The sequence below is a fragment of the Falco naumanni genome, chromosome 4 (assembly GCF_017639655.2).
Source record: "Falco naumanni isolate bFalNau1 chromosome 4, bFalNau1.pat, whole genome shotgun sequence".
NCBI lineage: Eukaryota > Metazoa > Chordata > Aves > Falconiformes > Falconidae > Falco > Falco naumanni.
The window spans coordinates 16,551,670-16,572,411 of record NC_054057.1 but is presented as its reverse complement, the minus strand read 5'-3'; the positions used below and the strand labels follow the sequence as shown (position 1 = coordinate 16,572,411).

Sequence of the window (20,742 nt, the reverse complement as noted above, 5' to 3'; positions counted from 1 at the left end):
TTTTTTTATAGGAATGTTTTGTATAGCTGTTTTCTTAAGTATCTGTAGAAAGGAGTAGCAAACCAGTAAAGAATATTGCTAGAAATGTGAACATGTAAATTACAGATTCATGCTCAAAGCCATACCACATCAAACAGCTTTAAAAAAGCATACTAGTAGCAGGGCTGGGGGAAAGGCGGGGGGGGGGGGGGGGGGGGGTGTTACAGAAACTGGCATTTAACAGTGCTTGTCTCAGGAGCTGCTTGAACTGAAATGGATCTTTCTTCCCCTTTCTCTCTCATATGGGCAAAGCTGTTAAAGTTGCTCAAGCAGTGATGCCCCAGTCAAATCTGCCATACGCTTGCAGCCTGTAAATTCTCTTGTCCTTTTCTCCCCACTGGTTAAGCAAGATTGGTTTGGGATAAAGTCCTGTGTCTGTAGCGTGATATTGTTGATGTAGCGCAATAGTTGGGCTTTATGGGGTGACGTACTCCTCATGCAGCGTCAGTTTAAATTCATGAAAGGTAGTATTTTGCCCCTTGCGTACAGTCACTAAAATGTTATGCTCTTAATAGGGATGTACTAAAGAGCTTTCTGGCCTGTGTTTGCTCAGAGCAATTATGTTGACACCAACAGAAGTACTTATCTGCACGAATATTGTGTTTTTCTTCATAATAAAACTAATTTTGTTGAGATCGGTTACTGTTTCTAAAATGGCAGGCAAAGGGTGAAGAAAGGCAAAGAATCTCATGACTTCTGCTGGTCTTCTCTTTTCTGATAAATCTTTGGCTGTTGACTTAGCTAGAATATTGACTCTGTGATAGACCTTCATTATCTGCTTAGAAACCATCTCAACAAGAAAGCACGCTATCAACTTCAGTGTATGGACAGGTCTCAATAAAATGAGTTGGCTGTAGGCAAGCATGGTTACAGACCTTGTTATCTCCTCAAATGAGTAAGGCAAATCTTGTAGAGAACTGTGCAGTGCAAAATTGAAACCAACTTTGATTGCCTGTCTCGCAGATTGCCAGTTTTGTGAGTGTGAGATCAGCGAGATGCTCTCATTGGTTTGTGTTGCAAAAGGGCGAAGTAAAGGTCTAGTTTGGAGCTCCTCATGAAAAATACGTCATCTGTCAAAGGTGATGCACCTGTCAAAGAAGACCTGGAACATTATACAATAGCAATTCTCCTTTTGTTGAGATAGGTACGACATTTTGAAGATGAAGATGACATCTGAACATCTCCTGACAGTGTCTGATGTTTCTAAAACCTCACTTCTTTCCCTGAGACGCAAATTCTAATACTGCTTTTACCAGCCTTTGTTCTTTGGAAGTTCATTATACTGCTCGAATAGACATCATCCATTTCTTCTACTTCAGCTGTTAATTCCCTAGTTATGCCTGAAGGGAACATTTAAAAAGAAAATTTCTCTATAACTGGCTGATCTGCAGGAATCAAATCTTTTTCAGGCTGGGTGGGTTTTTATTTTGCTTGCAGACTGAAGAATATTTTCTGTGGGAATGAAATCTAGGCAGCTCGGCTTCACTAGTATTAACTCTGACAGCTAACAAACAACCCTATGCTCTAACCGTGACTTGAGTTCAGCAGTTGGTCGTTAATAAATGAGCCAGGAGTGCTGTGTGCTACCATCTTAATGAGACAGTATATTACCCGATGTTCTTTAACTGTTAATAAAGTACTCCTTAATCTGTTTTTCTCTTGTGAATAATAGTCGTTTTTTAAAATGTCCTCAGATGAATACTAATTTATGTTGAAACTTAAGCTGCAAGTGCTCGTCTTTATTTGATAGACTGATGTGAGGACAGCTGCAATTTGGACATGTCCCATGGGAAACCCACAGTCATCTGCCAGGCACTTAGATTTCAATGCAGCCAAAATGCCATTAAAATTCCTCAGTTCGATTCCCCTTTTCTGGCATTTTCAAGGATGGCTCTTGGCTTCTGTGTGATACCAAATGCTGTCAGACCACAGTGAAATGAGTCTTGCTGCCTCTGGAAACAAATGTGAATCATCTTGGGGTGTCAAGTGGCTGAATGGATCAAGCTTGAAATGTTTGGTCTGTTCTGTTCTAGGAGGATGTGCCTTTTAAAACATTAAAAACAATTGAATGTAATTTGAAGGCAAGTTTGTATGTGAGCAGGTAAGAATTGTTATTGTAATTATTACTGTAAATGTTTCTCAACTGGCTTTGAGCAGAGAATGTTCCCACGGGAGTTACCCTAAGGCTGTTAATTTTGACAACGTCCCAGTGAAACTATTGGCCCAGGATTCCTGCCCTGCTCTGGCTGCCTGCAGACTCCCTGAAGGCACCTAGATCTGCCCTCCTTATCACAGTCTCCTCTCAGACATATGCTGAAACATTAGGCAGCCTATTTGGAGTTGACTCTTCTCCAAATAAAGGTGGGTAGATACATGTCATTCTGTTTCAACAGTCTTAACATCTAGAGACTTTTAATTATTGTTTTTCTTTTAGGATCCTATTAATATAGTGTCTTGGAGTGTCCATAGAAAGTAATGGTCATGCTGAGTGGTTGGTGCAGGACTCTGACAGGGCTGCCCATGACTGACAGCTGCTGGTGAACAAGAGAGCTGCCCGGAGATCTCCCCAAACTGCAGGCAAGGTTTGACAGAGAATGCACAAACTGGCAGATGACAAGCAGAACAACTGACTGGATAGGCCAGGTATGTTTTTTTTATTTTAGTGACATGTCAGTTTGTGGCTCTCTTGTTTTACATAGGCCGGTTCTGAGGTCTGGGCACAATTGGGTGAATCAGAACTGTGTTGAGTGCACCTTCATGGAGGGAGTATCCTAAAAACCCCACGTAGTCAGAAGATATATAGAACTGAGGTGCTAAAGAAAAACAAGGAAAATAAAAAGAATGACTTTTCTCAGGCATGCTTTTCTTGGGAGGCTGAGGTAATGCAAAACAGTTTTAAGGATGATTAAGAGGCTGGATATGACTTCAGAGTACAGAGCTTAAGGGCATCATCTACAGTTTGGAACTAAGCAGCAGGTGGTAGTGATGAGCTAGAAGGAATAATTGCAGTCTAATAACTGCTTAGAGGAGTAACTGTAACCTCCAGTTACACATAAAGCAATCACCCAACAGTTGTCATGGTCTGTGTGTTGTCAAAGATCTGGAAATCCAGCTGGATTCTTTCTTTCCCCTAAAGTAAGGGAACATGGAGCTTAGATTAGCAACTGTAAACAGTGAATCCAAACAGGAAAACCATATGTGGGAGCTGTTACTCTCTTGACTATGTATCTGCCTCCCTTGATAGTATCACTAAACGCTTGCAGAAGCTGTTTAGTCTCTTCTGTCATTCCCCTTTGATACTCATCTAATACACTAACAGCCAGCATGTTTCCATTTGGAAGTCAGTGCCTCCAGGAATAAGAGGTACTAAACACCAAAGCTAGCCACTGCTGACACTTTGTCCCCCTCCCATGTGTCTGGTTCATCAAGGAAAGTGCAGAGGGTTTATTTTTAAATCTAGGGGTTACAGGTCCTACATGTTGGATGTACCATAATGAAGTCCAGGCTACCTGGTAACGTAGGAGTTGTCAATACCAGACTTCTTCCACCGCTGCTTATTATTCCTCCCTTCCTTTTTTCAGTCTCTTTTGCCAATAGAAGCGTTAAGCTTCTCTCACACCCTCAAATCATGGTCACCAACCTGTTGCTAGGGCTCCTTTTGTCTGTATTTTAAGTAGCTGGAAAAGGCGCTTGGCTTCTTACTGTACGGGCATCAAGAGATGCAAGCCCAGGATTTTTAGCTGGTACCTTCACCTAAGTACTTCCAGTTTTGCTACAGTGAGAAATGGAGTTCTCTGCTTTATTTACCAGCTTCTGACTGTTTATATAAGGCAGTTCTCATGCTGTCCCGTCAGTCCCTGACCCGCTGTGGAGATGAACCCCTATCCTTCTCAACCACCCCCCCAAACCCCACACTCTCAAATTTGGTAGGTACTAGGGGAAAAAAATTCTTTCTAATTCTCCTTGAACATGAGCAGTGAAATGATCAAAATGTCTATCATAGGCTTGTCTTTGTCCCTGAAGATAGAGCCCAAGTTGTCCCCCAACCCAAATGAAGGAAGTTCAAAGGAGATAAAATCTTGATGAGCATCAGAAATAGCGTATTGATTATCTGAGGTGTGTATGAGAAGTCCCACATCAAGAATTCCTGAATGTTATCTGTTTAAATACCTTTAAATGTATTGAAAGCCTCAATATCCATCTCAAGGAGCCACTGGATGATGGGCACTTTGCTGGGTCCCTATATGCATGACTGCCTGTAAAAAAAAACCCATAGTAGTTTGTGGTCGGAGTGGCTTATGAGGCTGATGTTTGTGAGAGAAGCAAGGATTCGTTTCATTGCATCTGCACCTGATCTGGCCTGACCTGAGCTAAGGACGCCACATCCCTCTGCCTGCACAGTGTCCCTGGTCCATTAGTAAACTAGTTTGAAATGTAATGGGAAGGAGGTACAGAGCCAAGGAAATGTTTAACTTGATTACGCTCATCAGTAGCAGTAATCTATTCACACAGAAGCATCCCAAGTGCCAGTGATGTGCTATTTTTTAAGGCTGCCCTGTCTGCAAGTTATTAAATGCTGTAAGTTATTTATAAGCATCATTTGTAATAAATCCCACCGGTAGTGACAGACATTTCACTTTTTAACAATTTGAAAAGTTTTCATGATGTGGGACAGCTGACATACCTGTAGCTTCTCAGTGTCCTTCAGCTTAATAGATCTAAAACTACCTTGGATTTTTCCTTCCAGCAGAATTCAGGGTGATCCATGAGATGTATTTCCAGGGCTAGGGTGGCATGTTGCAATTCTGCGGGCAAGACAAGAACTGCAAGGATGTTGCAGAAGAGCCATGAGCTCCCTCAGAGCTGTACTCTGGTAGGGTTTGGCAAACCCTGATGTTTTCCAATGACATCTTTGGTTTCTAGCAGTGTTAAAACACACTGTGAAGAATGGATTCATTTACAGGAGATGCATAAAGCTCTTGCAGTCACCTTGTCTAGCAAGCAAAGAAGTGGCGTCCCACTTTGTGACTTTTCTACTACAGATGGCTGGTCAGCAAGTCCACCAGAGTAGTTCTGCCATTCTCAACAGCACTGCGTGACACACTTTGCAGTTCGGGCTTGTGTCCAGAGGCCCCATGGCAGGGGTTCTCACCTGGACCCACAGCGGGATGTCTCGGCGCTGCCAGCACCTGATGGGATGCTGGAGCAGCACACGCAGTGCTGGCAGGGAGCAAGTTCCTGGTGCTGGAGGAGTAAGACTGGCCGCAGCTGAGTGAGTCTTATTTGTAAAATGGACCTGAAAGGTGTGCAGTCCTGATCCAAAAAAAACACATTTAGAAGAGGAAGGAAGCTGAGTACTTAGAGTTGTTCAGCCCTTTTTGATTGCTACAGACGCTGCCAGCAGCCTCCTTTGCTGGGAGACCTCTGTCTGAAGTGGTTGAGCTCAAAGTGTACCTTGGCAGGGACCCAAACGCACGGGGTTCATGTTCAGACCTGGCTTCTGAGTGTGCATTCAGGTGACCCAAAGGCCTCCTAGGTCCTTCTGCCTCCGCAATGGGCCATGGACACCTTTTCCCAGTGGCATCCGTATATATTTGGTCCCTGCCACTTAAAAGTATTTTAAAAGCAGCCCCTCAGACAAGTTCATCCGCAGCGGTGGGGTTTGAGCCTGAAGGCAAGTGAAAAGAAACTGGGCTATTTCATGCTCTCACACGTACACAGAGTATGTAGAGGGAGGGTGGTATTCCCAGAGGGTCAAACTGGAGTATCGTACTCAGGGCTGCGGCAGGCTGCAGACCTGTATGGCTGATAGGGACTCTTTCAGGGCCACTTCTGGGGGTGAGCACTAGGGCACAAGTGACGGGATGCCCAAGGACCTGTTTAGGGCAAGGGATATCGGAAATAAAAGGAAGCTCTGACAACCACTAAGCCCAGTCCTGATGGTGTGGGAACCCCTTCCCTGTGCTACCAAATCCAAGCTGGCACCTCAGCACATGAATGCCACTCCTGGGGAAGAGAGCCCTTTGGGGAAAGAGTGTGCTGATTCCAAAACCAAACTGTAGCCCCAGTGTTATTTCCTCCCAAGTGTCAAGTTGGCATGTGAGCTGACAAAAATCCCTGGGCTCACATCCTTCCCAGAAATGCCAGTCAAAACCCAAGCAGCTATTCACCCAAAGTACCAATTTTATAGTTCTGTGTGTGTCTATAATCTATTTACCAGCATTCCTACTTTAGTATGTGCCTGTTAATAAGATTAGTAATTAAAAAGCTTGATAGGAATTGGCAAGCATAGCTCCTCCGCCTTTCCCTCCCCTCCAAGCTGGGCTGGCGTGGAGTCTGAGGCAAGGCTGGCAGAGTACCTGAAGGAGTGAAGGCAGCAGGGCTCTGCTGAAACCTCTGCCTCCAAGTAGGCAATGGAGAAATCCCGGCCACTATGGGACAATCCCCTGCAGTTTGTTTTCGCCTGCATTTCCTATGCCGTGGGGCTGGGAAATGTGTGGAGGTTTCCATACTTATGTCAGATGTATGGAGGAGGTAAGTGTGGTTTTATATTTCTTGCTTCCCTCGAGGAGGAGTGTGGCAAGCTTTAGATTATGTTGTCCGTGCTAATGCCCTGTCCACCCAGCGGGGTCCAGGGCAGAGCAGGAGGTCAGGGTTTTTGTTGGTGTGCAATATCTTCTATTGACGCTTTATTTTACGTATTCTTTAGTATAAAGCTTTTTTTACCTGACAGCTGGCCCGATATGGTGGCCTTGTTTCCTAGAAGTGCAAAGAAACAGTGGGAAGGCCCTGTTTTCTGAAAGGATGGAGATAGTGAGAGATGTAGGTCCACGTACTATTTATTGCTTTCTTGTCCTGTTGAACCACTCTGGAGGCATCAGAAACTAGTTTGCTTTCTGGTGGTTTCACATATGGGGACTTGGAACTTAAGGAGAAGGGGAGATGCTTATGCTGATTTAATTTAAGGATCAGCAGTATCATTTCAAATTTCTGTCATTAATGTATTGTCTTTTGTACAAAGCCTTACTTTAGGAGGTGATAACTTGGCTGCAAGTCTGCCTCAAAGTTGGCTGAAACTCCTTAATCAACAGGAGTTCTGCCGCTAAAGCCTCCCCAGAAGCTTTGAAAATGGAGAATAAATTGTTTTGGGCTCCAAAAAAATTAAAGTCTTTGAAAGTTTTCCTTCTCCTAGGACAAACTGAGTAAAGATGATGTCTATATCATATACCAGCCACAGAAGTTCTTCCTCAGAAATCAAATGTCAGTTAATTAGATTAATTAAAAGCCAACACTAATAATCTCTTCTAGTATACAGCTACCACTGCTTAATGACCACATTTTGAAGAATCCTTATAAAGACCGTCTCTTAAGACATCCCAGTTTTATACTGCTTCTCCTACTGCATCTGTTGTCATAGTGTTGGACCCATCTCAGTCACACATTAAGCGGCGGCTTGAGCATCTGCCTCATTTGCTTCTGGTCTGTTTTCGCCTTTTCCTCCTTTTAGGATGAAGCACACTGAGATGTTTAAGTGCTTTTTTGCTGTTTTTGTGCTTGTTTTGTTGGCTTGTAGCTTACTTCTAAATGCACATGTGATGGTAGAAGTTTGTTCATGCTGGTTTTTGAAAAGCCAGCTCAGCACAGGGACTGCATCACAGCTGCTCTGTGGGATCAGGTCAGAAAAATCCAGATAATACAGCGGGTGAAATTACAGTAGAAGCTAGATGCTGCCGTGGCTGAAGCTTTCTCAGACAGTTCAGGTAGCAGATACGACAGACGTGATGCAGTTCTAGGTGTATTCCTCTACAGGGATGCTTTTGAGGGTAAAGACTTCATGTCTGACACTGAAGTTTAGCACAAAGCTTAAAATGCAAATATACCTGCACACAATTAGACTGCGTGTGATTAGTTCACTAGCAGCGTATTTTGGCAGACATCCTGAAGGACAGCAAAACTCAGACAGTGAGGGGCTTTGTGTGGTTTAGGCTCTTCTTATCAGCCATCAGTAGTGTACGTAGGTGGTGAAAATTCTCTGAAATGTAACCAAAACTGGAATGCTTGATTAACCTGACAAAAAGATTAAATAAACCCAAGTATTTTCTAAAAAGCATGTTTTTACACATGCACTATTTTTATCCTCCCTGGCTAAATTCCGCAGGGGAGAGGTAGCTCTCTCTGCTGTGAAGCTAACACTCTTGACAGCAGGCTTTTCTTTTCTTAATTGTTTTTTACTGTCCTCTTAAAAAGGATTTGGTTGCTTTTAAGGGGTCTGCAAAACCCACGCAGACAAAACATAATTTCAGGAACTTAAAAGCTGGATAATGCCAGGCACCAGGCTTAGGGAGGATGCAGCAACTGCTTGTTTGGCATCTTCCTTCTAGAGAGACACAGAGCCAGTCCCTGTCCTGCCCAACACAGCAATAGAGCCCTTATCGCTGATGACACTCATAAACAGGGTGTTTGCAGACTTTGTGACCTCCTGTCTTTCCATCCGTCAGCAGATCGCCTCCTTCTCCTCGCTCTCTTCCAGAGAGCTTGACCTGAGCAGAGCACGGGGGGTTCAGACCTCGCAGGTGCAGTCAGTCTGTCCGTAAGCAGGCTGGGCCAGGCTGGAATGACACCGGGATGGGTTTACAGCAGGGCAGGTGTTCAGCAGCGCTGAGCCCTGAGCGAGGAAGCCCCCGGGCACCCGGTGGGATGCTGAGCAGAGGCAAGGGTGCCGCTGGCCAGGCCCAGCGCCTCAACCAGACCCAGCGCACACTCTGCGTGTTGTGCCAGCTCTGGGGGTCTGTCCTGGGAGCCGGTTTTTGCAGGCAGTTGGCACCGTAGGGAGCAGCGCCAGGTGTAAGTGAGCGGGGAGGTCGGTGGAGCTGTGCTGGTTCACCGTGTATAAGGAGACGGTTCATACGGCTGCCCTGAGGCACTTACATGAGGTGCTTTGGTTTAGGAAAAGTAGCATCGGGAACAAGATCTGCATGCAAACGGTGCAGAGCAAGGGGCAAGGGGGCTCAGCCCCAGCACTCCCAGCTGTGGGAGGACATTGGGGCGAAGAACAAGCCTGAAAGCGCTCCTCCTCCTTGCAAGGTGGCAAAGCCGATGCCAAGCACGTGGCAACGCTGCTGGGAGGATGGAAGAGCCTTTGCAAAGAGCCTGACACTGATTTTCTGCCCCCCTTGGTACAGGGCAAAATTCCCCCGGGTGGCTGTGGGGGCAGCTCTCACCCCACTGGGGCAGGGTGGCTGGGAGAGCTCTTAAACCTCCGACAGCTCCCTTGCGGCATAGGAAGTTATCTAACAGACTAACAAAGGGGTTGTTAATAACAAGGGAGCCAGGAGGTGGGAAATTAATTCCCAGAATAAACCGGATTATTATTCAGTGTTTATTTCCAGTTCTTTGCTTCAGTCGCTGCCCAGAGTTCATTCCTCCGTGGTGCTGCACAGAGCCCATTGCAAGGAATGTTAATGCTGCAGATTAAATCCTAAATAAGAGATATTTACGTAAATATTTTTGGCTTGCTGTAAAAAGAGAAACAGGAAAGCCTTCACAAAAATCCAGGTTTTGACTCAGTCAGCAGCTCTTTCTGAAGTGAGCTCCAAGTCGAGGACAAGGATTTATTATTTTTTTTTTTCCAGCAGAAATTTAAGCAGAAGCGCATCCTGGTTGCTGGGTAGGAAGGTCCTTTCCCCTCCACCACCACCATCCTGCCCAGTCCTGCTGCTGCTTTTCTGCAGGAGCATCCCTTTGGCTCTCTGTGCGGGGGGAGAGGGATGAGCAGAGAGGGGTGGGAGGAAGCTGTGTGCCTCGGCGTCGGGGTCTGCTGCCACAGGTGGGACCCTGGGGGAAAAGCCTTCACCCTTTTTCTGGTTCTTGTGTGCGCAGCATAGGGATTTGGGGGATATTTTGGGGTTGTTTTGGGGGGTTTTTTAAGCCCGGCCAGACTTCAACAAGTCACTCAAAACCCTATTCAACACAGACGTTGCTGTTACTTTTTCATTGAGCGCTTTGGCTCTGCTGCAGAACACCACGCACAAAGTAAATCTTTCCCTCGTCCTCCTTCTCTCATTATCTCCCGCAAGGTTTGACTGGCGGTTAGTTACCCTTTAACAGCCCCGGCCCGAACATTGCTCAAACCGCCTGCGAAGCACCTGGGCAGCCCTGCTGCACCAGCCAGGCCACTGGCACAGTTTAACAGCGGAAATCCCAGCTCTGCCAAGTGCTGGTGGAAAATTCCCTGCACCCAGGTGCTCAGCACCCACCAGCACCTGGGGCACCACCTGAAACCCTGTGAGATGCCCTCAGGGTTGGGTCGTGCCCTTGATACACGAGGTGGCCAGACAGGACCTAGCCTTAGCCAGCTCCTGGGACACTAACAGGGTGATTTGACCACAAATAGGGCAATGTGGTGTTTAGTATGCTGCTCATCTGCTGAAGGCTATCTGTTGGTTTTTTCTTGCAGGTGGCTTTTTGATCCCATATTTTATCATGCTGATCGCTGAGGGGATGCCACTGCTCTACTTGGAGTTGGCCGTGGGGCAGCGCATGCGCCGGGGCAGCATCGGTGCCTGGAAAATAATAAGCCCCTACCTCTGTGGTGTCGGTATGTTCCCAATTTTCATCTTCAATTTTAAACACCTGGGGAAAACGGGTGACTTTTGAATGGAGAACTTTTGACTTTCAGAGGAGAAACCAGGTGGGAGCTGGGGTTTTACTGGGTCTCACCAGGCTGAGCAAAGCGGTGATCCAGACGCCACACTGCATGTATTTACCCCGTCCCCTGTGGGGCACTGGGGCCAGACCCCAGCTCAATGTGCTGGGTCCCTAGCCCTGGAGGTGTGAGTCCCTGCCAAAACTACGGTGTGAAGGCGAGTGCTGAATCCATTCCCTGGGGCTGCCTGCAGTGGGTTTTGACCCCAAGAGCATCTTCCCATGATCCCACTCAACATGGAGTGATAAAACAGTGCCCTAATTTCTTACCATCACTGCCTACTATTTACTAATGCCCCCTCTTATCTCCATTATTACGTCATTAAATTACCCTGATAACCCAAACTATCATTAATTTGCTTATATGCATATTCTATTTTTAACAATACATTGAATATTCACTCCCCAGTGGCTAATGTATAAAATCCAGTGGAAGATCGCCCTGATGAGAGGAGGAGCAGCTGCAGCAGCAGGGGCATGCCCTGTGCGCAGGACTGTGCGGGGGCAAAGCCCCTCCACGTGCCAGCTGTGGTGCCCTTCTGGGTATTACGGGGCCAGTGGCGTTTTGGGTTTTCATTGCTGACCGAGTGCCTCTCTCCATGCCTGCAGGTGTTGCCAGTGTTGTCGTCTCCTTCTTCCTCTCTATGTACTACAATGTGATAAACGCCTGGGCCTTCTGGTACCTCTTCCACTCTTTCCAGGTGCGTGGGCACCAGTGGTACGACTTGACCCTGCTGTGGCCACGGACATTCGTGGTGGCTTTGCATCAATGCTGGGTGTTGAATGGCACAATCATCAGTTGGGAGTGGGGGAGCCCAAAAGCTCCAGAAACCCTTCCAGGGCTTTTGTGGTGGGGAAAAAATGAGGCAGTGGTGTCCCCCTCCAGGGGGTCCCCAGGGGCATTGTGGTATCTTCTTCTCATCATGAAATGCTGGCCAAGGCCGGCCCTGTGATGCCATGCTTGCATGTGCCTTGGTGGTGGCCATGGTGTCCTGCACCCTGGGATGGGTCTGTCTGAAGGTGGGGGAAAGGGTTGGCCCTGGGGATGAGGATCAGAGAGGGTCAGAGAGGCTCGGTCCTCCAGGAGAAAGTCAGTCTGGTCACCCCCAGGGAAAAGGGTCAGAGTGGGTCTGTCCTTGGGGAGAGGGTCGTTCCGTGGGTAGATGATCAGAAAACAGCAGTCCTTAGGGAGAGAGGGTCCGTAGATAACATCCCCAGGGAGAGGGTCATCCTCAACCCCAGGCAGCATGATGCAGGGACAAGCAAGCCGTGGGCAGAAAGCCACCCTCACCTTCACCCCCCCCACCCTCTGCTGGCACCCCAGCTCTCCCCACCACGCTGATGGCTTCTCTCCCTGCTCCCCTCCCTCCCAGGACCCCCTGCCATGGGCCACTTGCCCCCTGAACAGCAATCGCACTGGCTACGAGGAGGAGTGTGAGAAGACGTCGTCCACCCAGTACTTCTGGTACCGGCAGACCCTGAACATCTCTCCATCGCTGGAGGCCAGCGGGAGCATGCAGTGGGAGCAGGCGCTCTGCCTGACGCTGGCCTGGCTGGTGGTCTACCTCTGCATTCTCCGTGGCACCGAGTCCACCGGCAAGGTGAGAGGCGGGCACAGCCCCACCAAGCCCAGGCAGGACATGGAGAAGATAAATGTGTGCTGAAAGGCAGCAGCCATGGCTGCTGTGACTTCAGGTTATGGCATCTCCCCCCGAGCAGCCAGCCCTGCTGCCTCTGCCACCCTGTTAAGTTGTAACTGAAGAAGGCACAACCAAAACACTGAGTGATATTAAAAAAATAATCCAGAAAAATCCTTTAAATGCAGCCACCTCTGCTGCAAGACCAGCCACCAGGCTGCTGGCCCTGCGGAAAGCCATCTGCCATGGCAAAGCTGCAGCAGGATTCTTTGGCCTTCGGAAGTAAAGAAAAAAAGACATCTACCAGGCAGTGTTGCTCACTTTTTATTCACAGCAGAAGGTGTGAGGAAGGGGGGGAAAAAAGCCCTAGCTGAGCCTGCACTAAGAAGCATGCTGAGGGTTGTAATCCCCAAATCGTCTTAGCTGAATGCAGAAAGCCAAGAGACTGTAAACTAGGAATAACCCCTTAAACTTGCTGTAGCTGGCTTTGGGGGCAAAAAGGCTATTTATATTAATATGAATAATAACAGAAATAATATAGTAATATTATTTATATAATAATATAAATATGAATAATATAATATGAATAATGTATTTAATAAACAGCCAAGGAGCATTGAAACAGCATCATATAGGCAGCGTTTCATCACGGGGAGGTGGGGCGTGGGGGGTTTCCCCTGCACCCCTTGTGCAGGAACAGCAGTGGATTTGGGCAGTGGGTGCAGGGCTGTCCTGCAGTGGCAGGTGAAGCTGCTGCATCTCCGGGTGAGTGATGGGAAAAAGCAGATGCCAGCTGCCACCACAGGCAAGTGCATATTGGAGGAATATTGGTAATTACTCAGCCGATTTTCTTCCTAAGAGCTTAGGAAAGTGGGTTTTTATGAGTCAGTTTTTGTGTAAGTTTCGGCGTGAGCCACTGGGGTACATCACAGCAAAGAGAAGGTGAGTGCATTCTCCCTTTTATTTTTTTTCCTCACAAGTGTCTTTTTCCAGTGCAGAGATTGAACATTTTAGATTCAAATTCAGGGGTTTGATCAAAAGCTCATGGAAGACAACTGAAAGATTTCATTCCCCCCCATCCCCCATCTGAGTTACATTAAGTTAAAGTCTTTTTCACATCTGAATTAAAATGGTTTCGTTCAAGTTTGAGTTGACCTTTTATGAGGTCTGCTCGCCCTCCTTCTAAAGCAGATGATGGATGACCTTTGTCTAGTGAGTTCTTGAAAGATGGATAGATAGTTGCAAACTGGCGTTACTCCACTAAATACTGCAGAACCCAGTTTGTAAATGCTGCAAATATTTTAGATTTTCTTATTTCTCCAGTCAAAGAGAAGACTTTGGGAACAGTAGCACAGATCGTTATTACTAATAAAAACTTGACTCCCATAAACGTAGATCTAAAGTTAGATGTATCTAAAAGTATTTTTTCAAAGATGAATACAAGGTAACAAACACAATAATGGAAATGATTTATGCAAAGTAAGTGAGACTGACCACAGCAGATTAGCTGTTTTACGTATTCTTTAGACCAAGGCATTTCCCCTTCTTTCCCCAGGTCGTCTACGTAACAGCCTCTTTGCCATACTGTGTTCTCATCATATACCTCATCAGAGGATTAACGCTTCACGGAGCTGTGAACGGGCTCATCTACATGTTCACACCAAAGGTACAGAAAAGCCATACCAATTTTTTTCATTAAATGTTATTAGTATGTATATATATAATATATATATATTATAACAATATAAATAAATGTTATATTTTTAAAAGATATGATACTCCTTTTCCTTATATTGAATTTTTGCAGCAGTAGCTTAGGTCAGGCAGCTGGAAACACTGCCTGGGAGTGGCTGGAGCATGCTCTGCCGTGGTGCCCTTAAGCTGCTTGCTTTCTCCTGCAGAAAAAGCCCTGCCCATTCACACAACCTGTAGCATATTACTTTCAGTAATACTTTCAGACTGAGCAGTAATCCTCCCCCAAAACCACCCCCGAGCTCAAACAGGTGCAGGAAGGGGCCCATCCCCGCAGGGTGGAAGGGGCAGTGCCCGGCATCCTTGCGCAGCTTCATGCTCCTGCTCTCTGTCTGGTTTTGCAGCTGGAGCAACTGTCGAACCCCAAGGCGTGGATCAGTGCTGCCACGCAGATCTTCTTCTCACTGGGCCTGGGTTTTGGCAGCCTCATCGCGTTTGCCAGCTACAATGAGCCCAGCAACAACTGCGAGAGGCACGCCATCATCGTCTCGCTGATCAACAGTACCACGTCCATATTTGCCAGCATTGTGACTTTCTCCATCTATGGCTTCAAGGCGACGTTTAACTACGAGAGCTGTGTAAACAAGTAAGAGCCTGGTATTTCACTTGTTTTCCATTCCAAGCCATCCTGGGCAAGGTAAGAGGGGAAGTAAATAAATAACAGCATGCAGCACTGCCAGCACTGCCCCAAAAACAGATCTAATACTGCTCTAATAAAGCTAATGGCACTATTTAAAGTGATGAAGTCTGAGACGAAAGGTCAGGGCTGGCTTTCCTTTTGACACCTGGGTGCCACTTCCAGGCACGGGCCAGGTCGAGAGGATGAGTTTGTCTGGGCGAGTCACAGTGGCACTATCCCCTGTGCCCTGGCACATGCTTCTGGGGGTGTGTGGAAGCTGGTTAATAAAACGCAGCAATGCTCAGCTCCCTTCGTTTAAGGCTAAGCCCAGTGCCAGGAGCTCAGCCTCCTTGGCAGCGATGCTCTGGAGGTGCCCAGCAGCCTGCAGGATCGTGCCCTGAGGCAGCAAGCTCACATGCAGCCCCTGGCACAGGGCCCATGGCGGTTACACTTTTACTCACATTTTTACAGTCTTCAATCTCTCTGCTGATCAGAGAGGAAACCAAGCTGCTAGTCCCTGCTTGTTGCCAAAAGGCTCGTTAAATTGATGGGCTGTGGACGTGAGACTGGAGGGCAAAGGGGAAGAGACGCCAGCTGGCACTGGCTGGCACCCAAAATACCTGCCTGGGAGCGATGGAGTGGGCACAGGGGCCGCTCCCTCTGCCCACGTCCCAACAAGGTGCTGGAATTGCTGTGGTTCTGACTGGGGGAGACCGGAGCCCTGGGGCTGGCAGAGCATCCCTGCGTGGGGGCCAATGGAGAAGGGGATGAGGTGCAAAACTGGCCTCAATTCTGTACCTTGGCCTGAAAGCCATTAAATTCATGTTGTCTTTCCCAGGGTGATTCTGCTGCTGATGAACGCTTTTGACCTGGAGGAAGGCTCTTTAACAGCAGACAACCTCGGCGAGATGAAGGACTACCTCATGGCCACCCACCCCCAGGAATACGCCCAGCTATTGCCGCAGCTTAAAAACTGCAGCTTGGAAGCTGAACTAGATACGGTGAGTCCCCGCCTCGTGCTGGCACCTGGGCTTCACTCTCCCCTTTCCTCCCGAGCCCAGGCAGCCCCGCAGCCCCACGCAGGCACGTCCCCGCTCCCAGGAGCCGCCTGGCCGGGGGCTGCGGTGAGGGTCCTTCCTACACTTGGGGATGGGGCGGGGGGCACTGGCTCAGCCCAGCGAGGGGCTCGCTCGGGTCATTAGCAACTGAGCTGGGTGGCGATGCAGCCAGACCTCTGGCTCCAGCTGCAGGACAGGGCAGATCTTAAAGGTCTGGAGCAAATAATTTTGCTACGAGCATCACTGCCGCAGCTTCTGTGCAGTTTGAATAAGCTGGTGAAGATCTCATCTGCCTCTGCTGTGCAGAACCACCACCACAGGTGTATTTTGTCCGGGTACAGGGTCAGTCTTTTAAGTCCCTGTTCTTACGTCCTTTATTGAGCCGAGGAGCTGCCTGTAACTCATTTCTTCCCCCCTTCTTGCCGGCAGGCCGTCCAGGGGACAGGACTGGCCTTTATAGTCTACTCTGAAGCAATCAAAAACATGGAGGTGCCCCAGCTGTACTCCGTGCTCTACTTCTTCATGCTGCTGATGCTGGGCATTGGCAGCATGCTGGGCAACACCGCCGCTATCCTCACGCCGCTGACGGACAGCAAGGTCATTGCCACCCATTTCCCCAAGGAGGTGATCTCAGGTAAGCACCGGTTGAAGCGTAGGCTGTGCAGCGAGAGGTCAAAGGGGGGAGCGGGGAACAGCAAATACACTGCAGGAAGGGTTTGCCTGCCCTTCGGAAATCCTGCCCAGCACCTTCCTTCAGGAGGTCTCAAAGCACTCGGGCAATCGTGTGCTGTGTTGCAGGCTTCCCAGCACACCCCAGCTCCTTCAGACTGGTGTCTACTGACCGGTGACATTCAAATGGCCAAGACAAATGTTAAGATACCTGCACCGAGTGCCTCTTCGGCCGCATAGCCAGTGTCCCAGCTGCAAACCACCTCCCTCAAAAAGCCACACAAGCGATACACCCTGCTTGGCCAGGCATGGAAATCAGTCATCCCAACTTAAAACCTGTTTTAGCTGGATGCCCAGCAGTAACCACAGATGATGCGTGCACTCACGGCACTGGGTTCTCTTGACCCTACTGGGATGATGGACTGTGACTGTGCAGGTCTAAGGAGCAGCAGTTTAAGGATACACCAGAGTAGTCACACACACACACACAGATAGGTCTTTTCCAAAGGGAAAAGAATTATCTTTCTCCTTGGAGAAAGCTGCTCCTTGACAGAAAGCAGTAGAAAGCCCACCAGCTCTTCAGTCACAAGCAGTATGACATTTCCCAATGCAATTAGATTTCCAGGCTAATGGCAGGGTCCCTGTTTTATCCATGCAGGTGCTGTGTGTTTCATTAACTGTGTGATTGGCCTGATCTTCACCATGGAGGCTGGAAATTACTGGTTTGACATATTCAACGACTACGCAGCCACCCTCTCGCTGCTGCTCATTGTGCTGGTAGAAACCATTGCTGTGTGTTACATCTACGGGATAAGAAGGTAAAAGCTTGAACCCTTCTTTCTTCGTAGCAGGATAGCTGGGGGAGTGACTGCTGGCCCAGATGATAATATATATATATAACACCACCACCGCGCAGGCTAAATACACTATGGTATCAGCAAGGCAACGGGGATCTCCCCTGCCCTGCAGGACCCCTTCCAGGGCCTCTGGCTCAGGGCTGCGTGGGGACCAGGCTGGGCTGACACCTTCTCTGCAGGCAGGGGAGAGCTGAAGAGCTGTATGTGCTGCTCCCTGCTCTTCCCGTCTTTGGTCTCAAGAGCACCTTCTGCCAAAACTCCTCCTTGCGCAGTAATTCAGTATGAGCACGACAGTGCCGGTAAGCCTGCTTTCAGAGATGGTCACCTCGGGCGTTGCTGGTCTCCCAAGTCATCCCTTGTGGGTAAAAGCAAGATTCGGCATCAGGGGAGGTTTTAAACAGCAGAGCTGTTTGCTCAGGGCGTCTAAGGGAAAAGGCTTTAGTATTTGCTTTGTTAGTCCGCTAGCACAGTTTATGTACAGCACCTACGTTGGTATGATGCCCCTGAGGAGTTCAGAGCCTTCAGTCAGATCCAGGTTTCCTGCACGAGTTCGGTATTCCAGCATTAATACTCCCAGCACTAGTACTTCCCCAAAGACAGCTGAACCAACGGTGGCGAGAACAGCTCTTCTCTCTTAAGTTTCACTGCTCTTCTCTGTTAGCTTACACCAGGAACGGTCTGAGCTTATGCTCCAGGCATTATTTCATCAGGAATTTTCCTGCTGTACCTATTCCTGGCTACTCTTCTGCAGTTTGGGACCCTTTTCAAGGCCCTGCTCTCTTTTTTTATTCAATTTCACCCTCACTATATGATCCCACTAAGCCAGTTCTTCAGACAATACGCCTCTGCTTGTTACTCTTCTGGTCAACTACTCCCCTTTCCCATCTTGCGTATTTAGTTCTGTAGGTGGTTTTGAAGTAACTCAGATCAAGGTATTAATTGAATATATACAGCCATTCTCAAAAATGTTGGTGGTGGTTTGTTTTTTTTTTTAAATACAGATTTGAGAAAGATCTTCACACCATGATTGGACGCAAGCCAAACTGGTACTGGAAAATTATGTGGGCTTTTGCTAGTCCTTTGCTAATTATAAGCCTACTCATATTTTACCTCACCGACTATATCCTCACAGGAACGCTGCAATACCAAGCGTGGGATGCCACACAGGTAAAATAGGTTTGGTTTTGTGTTTTTAAAAAAAAAACTTTCCTTAATTCCTGCAAGGACACAGCCTTCCTTCCCAACTACACTGTTCCACAAAACTGTCTTCCGTAAGCTTGCAGCTTGAGCTGGGGCCATCCCTTAATTTTGCAGAAAGGTAAAGCAGGGAAAACTTGACCTAGTGACGATGCAATGGTTCTGTAAAATGGACTAATTTCCCTCTACAATTCTTAGCCGACCCCTTGAAATACCAAAATTTTGTTGATCTTAAAAAATACACTTTAAACAGAAAAAATACTTTCAAACTGTAGCATTTTGAACAGAATTAGTGCCACTTCCACAGAACTGAGCTGCTGCTGGAATAGTTTTCAGAATTTCCCTATACATTTTTCTTCATTGTCAAAACACTTTTGTACGGATGCTGAACTGTGTATTTATCACAGCGGAATTACTATTAGGTAAGTCATCACTGGTTTCATAACCTTTTGTTGAAACATTCCTAGCACGCAGAAACAAATTACACAATTGTTTCCATGTCGTGGCTGATTTGGGACCCACGGCAGGCCTGGCATGTTGACTGGGTGTCAGCATGAGCCCGCAGGCTCTGGAGAGGAACAGAGACCTGACAGAGGTCAGGGCCAAGCCGTTTCATTAAGAAACATTAATCAAGCCTAAATCTGCTCTTTACCAAAGCCTGCAGAAGTTTTCCCCAGTATTTTTGTCAGCAGCTCTGTTTGTGTCAATTTTAAGCTCTTATGGTTGGACAAAAACAAAAGCACTGACAGTCGTGAGCTGCTACAGCTTGCAAGTGCTTCTCAGATGTCCCGGTTAGATACGTAGTTTAATGTCATTATCAATGATTGGGAAGAGGGGATTGAGCCCACCCTCAGTAATTTGCAGATGCCACCAAGTTGCCGGGGACTGTTGATCTGCTAGAGGGCAGGAGGCTCTGCAGAGGGATCTGGAGGTTCAACAAGGCCCAGTGCCGGGTCACACCAGCCCCAGGCAGCGCTACAGGCTGGGGGAAGGGTGGCTGGAAAGCTGCCTGGTGGGGAAGGACCTGGAACAGCCACCTGAACATGAACCAGCAGTGTGCCCAGGTGGCCAAGAAGGCCAACAGCATCCTGGCTTGTATCTGAAACAGTGTGGCCAGCAGGACTAGGGCAGTGACAGCCCTCCTGTGCTGGGCACGGGTGAGGCTGCCCCTGCAATCCTGCATTCAGTTTGGGGCCCCTCACTTCCAAAGGGATGTAGGGCTGCTGGAGCGTGTCCAGAGATGGGCAATGAAGCTGGTGAAGGGTCTGGAGCACAAATGTTCTGAGGAGAGGCTGAGGGAGCTGGGGTGGTTTAGCCTGGAGAGGAGGCGGCTCAGGGGGGACCTTGTTGCTCTCTACAGCTCCCTGGAAGGAGGCTGGAGGCAGGTGGGGTCTGTCTCCTCTCCCAGATAACAAGCAGTAGGACAAAAGGAAGTGGCTTTAAGTTGCACCAGGGGAGGTTTAGATTGGAGATTAGGAAAAATTTATTCACCGGAAGGGTGGTCAAGCACTGGAACAGGCTGCCCAGGGAGGGGTTTGAGTCACCATCCCTGGAGGCATTTGAAAAACACATAGAGGCAGCACGTAGGGACATGGTTTAGCGGTGGCCTTGGCAGTGCTGGGTTAACGGTTGGACTTGATGATCTCAAAGGTCTTTTCCAACCTGAATGATTCTGTGATTCTGTATGCACAGCTCTGCCCCAGACCTGACTCCAGCACACTAAAAACCACAGATCCCACAGATCCAATACTGCTTCTCTCCCTTGCAGGGGCAACTGGTGACGAAGGATTACCCAGGCTACGCCCTGGCGGTGATTGGGCTGCTAGTGGCGGCATCCACCATGTGCATACCCCTGGGGGCACTAGGAACTTTTATAAGGAAGAGACTGAAGAGGGAAAGGGTTTCAACCGTTGCATGAATGCCAGCAGGATTTGGGAAGACCTTACCCCCATCGTCTGTGACTGGGCACTTCTGGAAGACAGCAGCAACCATTATTTGTAGCGGCTATTTATAGAGTTGAGAATCGCGGGTGCTACATTGACCAAAAAGTGCTCTTAGGAGGGTCCGCAATGGTTTGGAAAAAAAAAGCTTTTCTGTAACAAGATGAAGCTTTACAATGGCCTCTGTAAGAGAGGGGAAAAACAGAACAGCAGCTCACAAAATGATAGCTAGCACAAATTAACCAGCATATCAACCCATTACGCAATGTT

General features: G+C 48.0%; 1 protein-coding gene across 2 annotated transcripts; it reads left to right on the top strand.

Annotated features, from left to right (window-relative positions):
* Positions 1 to 91: 91 nt before the first annotated feature.
* SLC6A20 (solute carrier family 6 member 20) lies at positions 92 to 20,558 on the top strand. 2 transcript variants are annotated; one of them, XM_040591408.1, is made up of 12 exons: positions 92 to 2,400; positions 2,474 to 2,682; positions 10,496 to 10,636; positions 11,353 to 11,444; positions 12,117 to 12,344; positions 13,936 to 14,046; positions 14,477 to 14,718; positions 15,590 to 15,752; positions 16,239 to 16,443; positions 17,137 to 17,296; positions 18,337 to 18,502; positions 20,301 to 20,558. In XM_040591408.1, exons 3-12 carry the CDS (start codon positions 10,522 to 10,524, stop codon positions 20,448 to 20,450), a joined length of 1,632 nt encoding a protein of 543 aa, XP_040447342.1. In that variant the 5' UTR covers positions 92 to 2,400; positions 2,474 to 2,682; positions 10,496 to 10,521; the 3' UTR covers positions 20,451 to 20,558. The 2 variants fall into 2 exon arrangements, with proteins under 2 accessions (XP_040447342.1, XP_040447341.1); XM_040591407.1 differs by lacking the exons at positions 92 to 2,400; positions 2,474 to 2,682 and adding an exon at positions 6,410 to 6,573.
* Positions 20,559 to 20,742: the final 184 nt, after the last annotated feature.

What these genes read in the sequence shown, in the direction of transcription:
- SLC6A20 (XM_040591407.1), top strand. Translation starts at nt 6,453, where the DNA reads ATGGAGAAATCCCGGCCACTATGGGACAATCCCCTGCAGTTTGTTTTC. An exon ending in ATGTCAGATGTATGGAGGAG is followed by an intron (nt 6,574 to 10,495) that starts GTAAGTGTGGTT and finishes TTTTTCTTGCAG; the next exon opens with GTGGCTTTTTGATCCCATAT. An exon ending in TGGAAGCTGAACTAGATACG is followed by an intron (nt 15,753 to 16,238) that starts GTGAGTCCCCGC and finishes TCTTGCCGGCAG; the next exon opens with GCCGTCCAGGGGACAGGACT.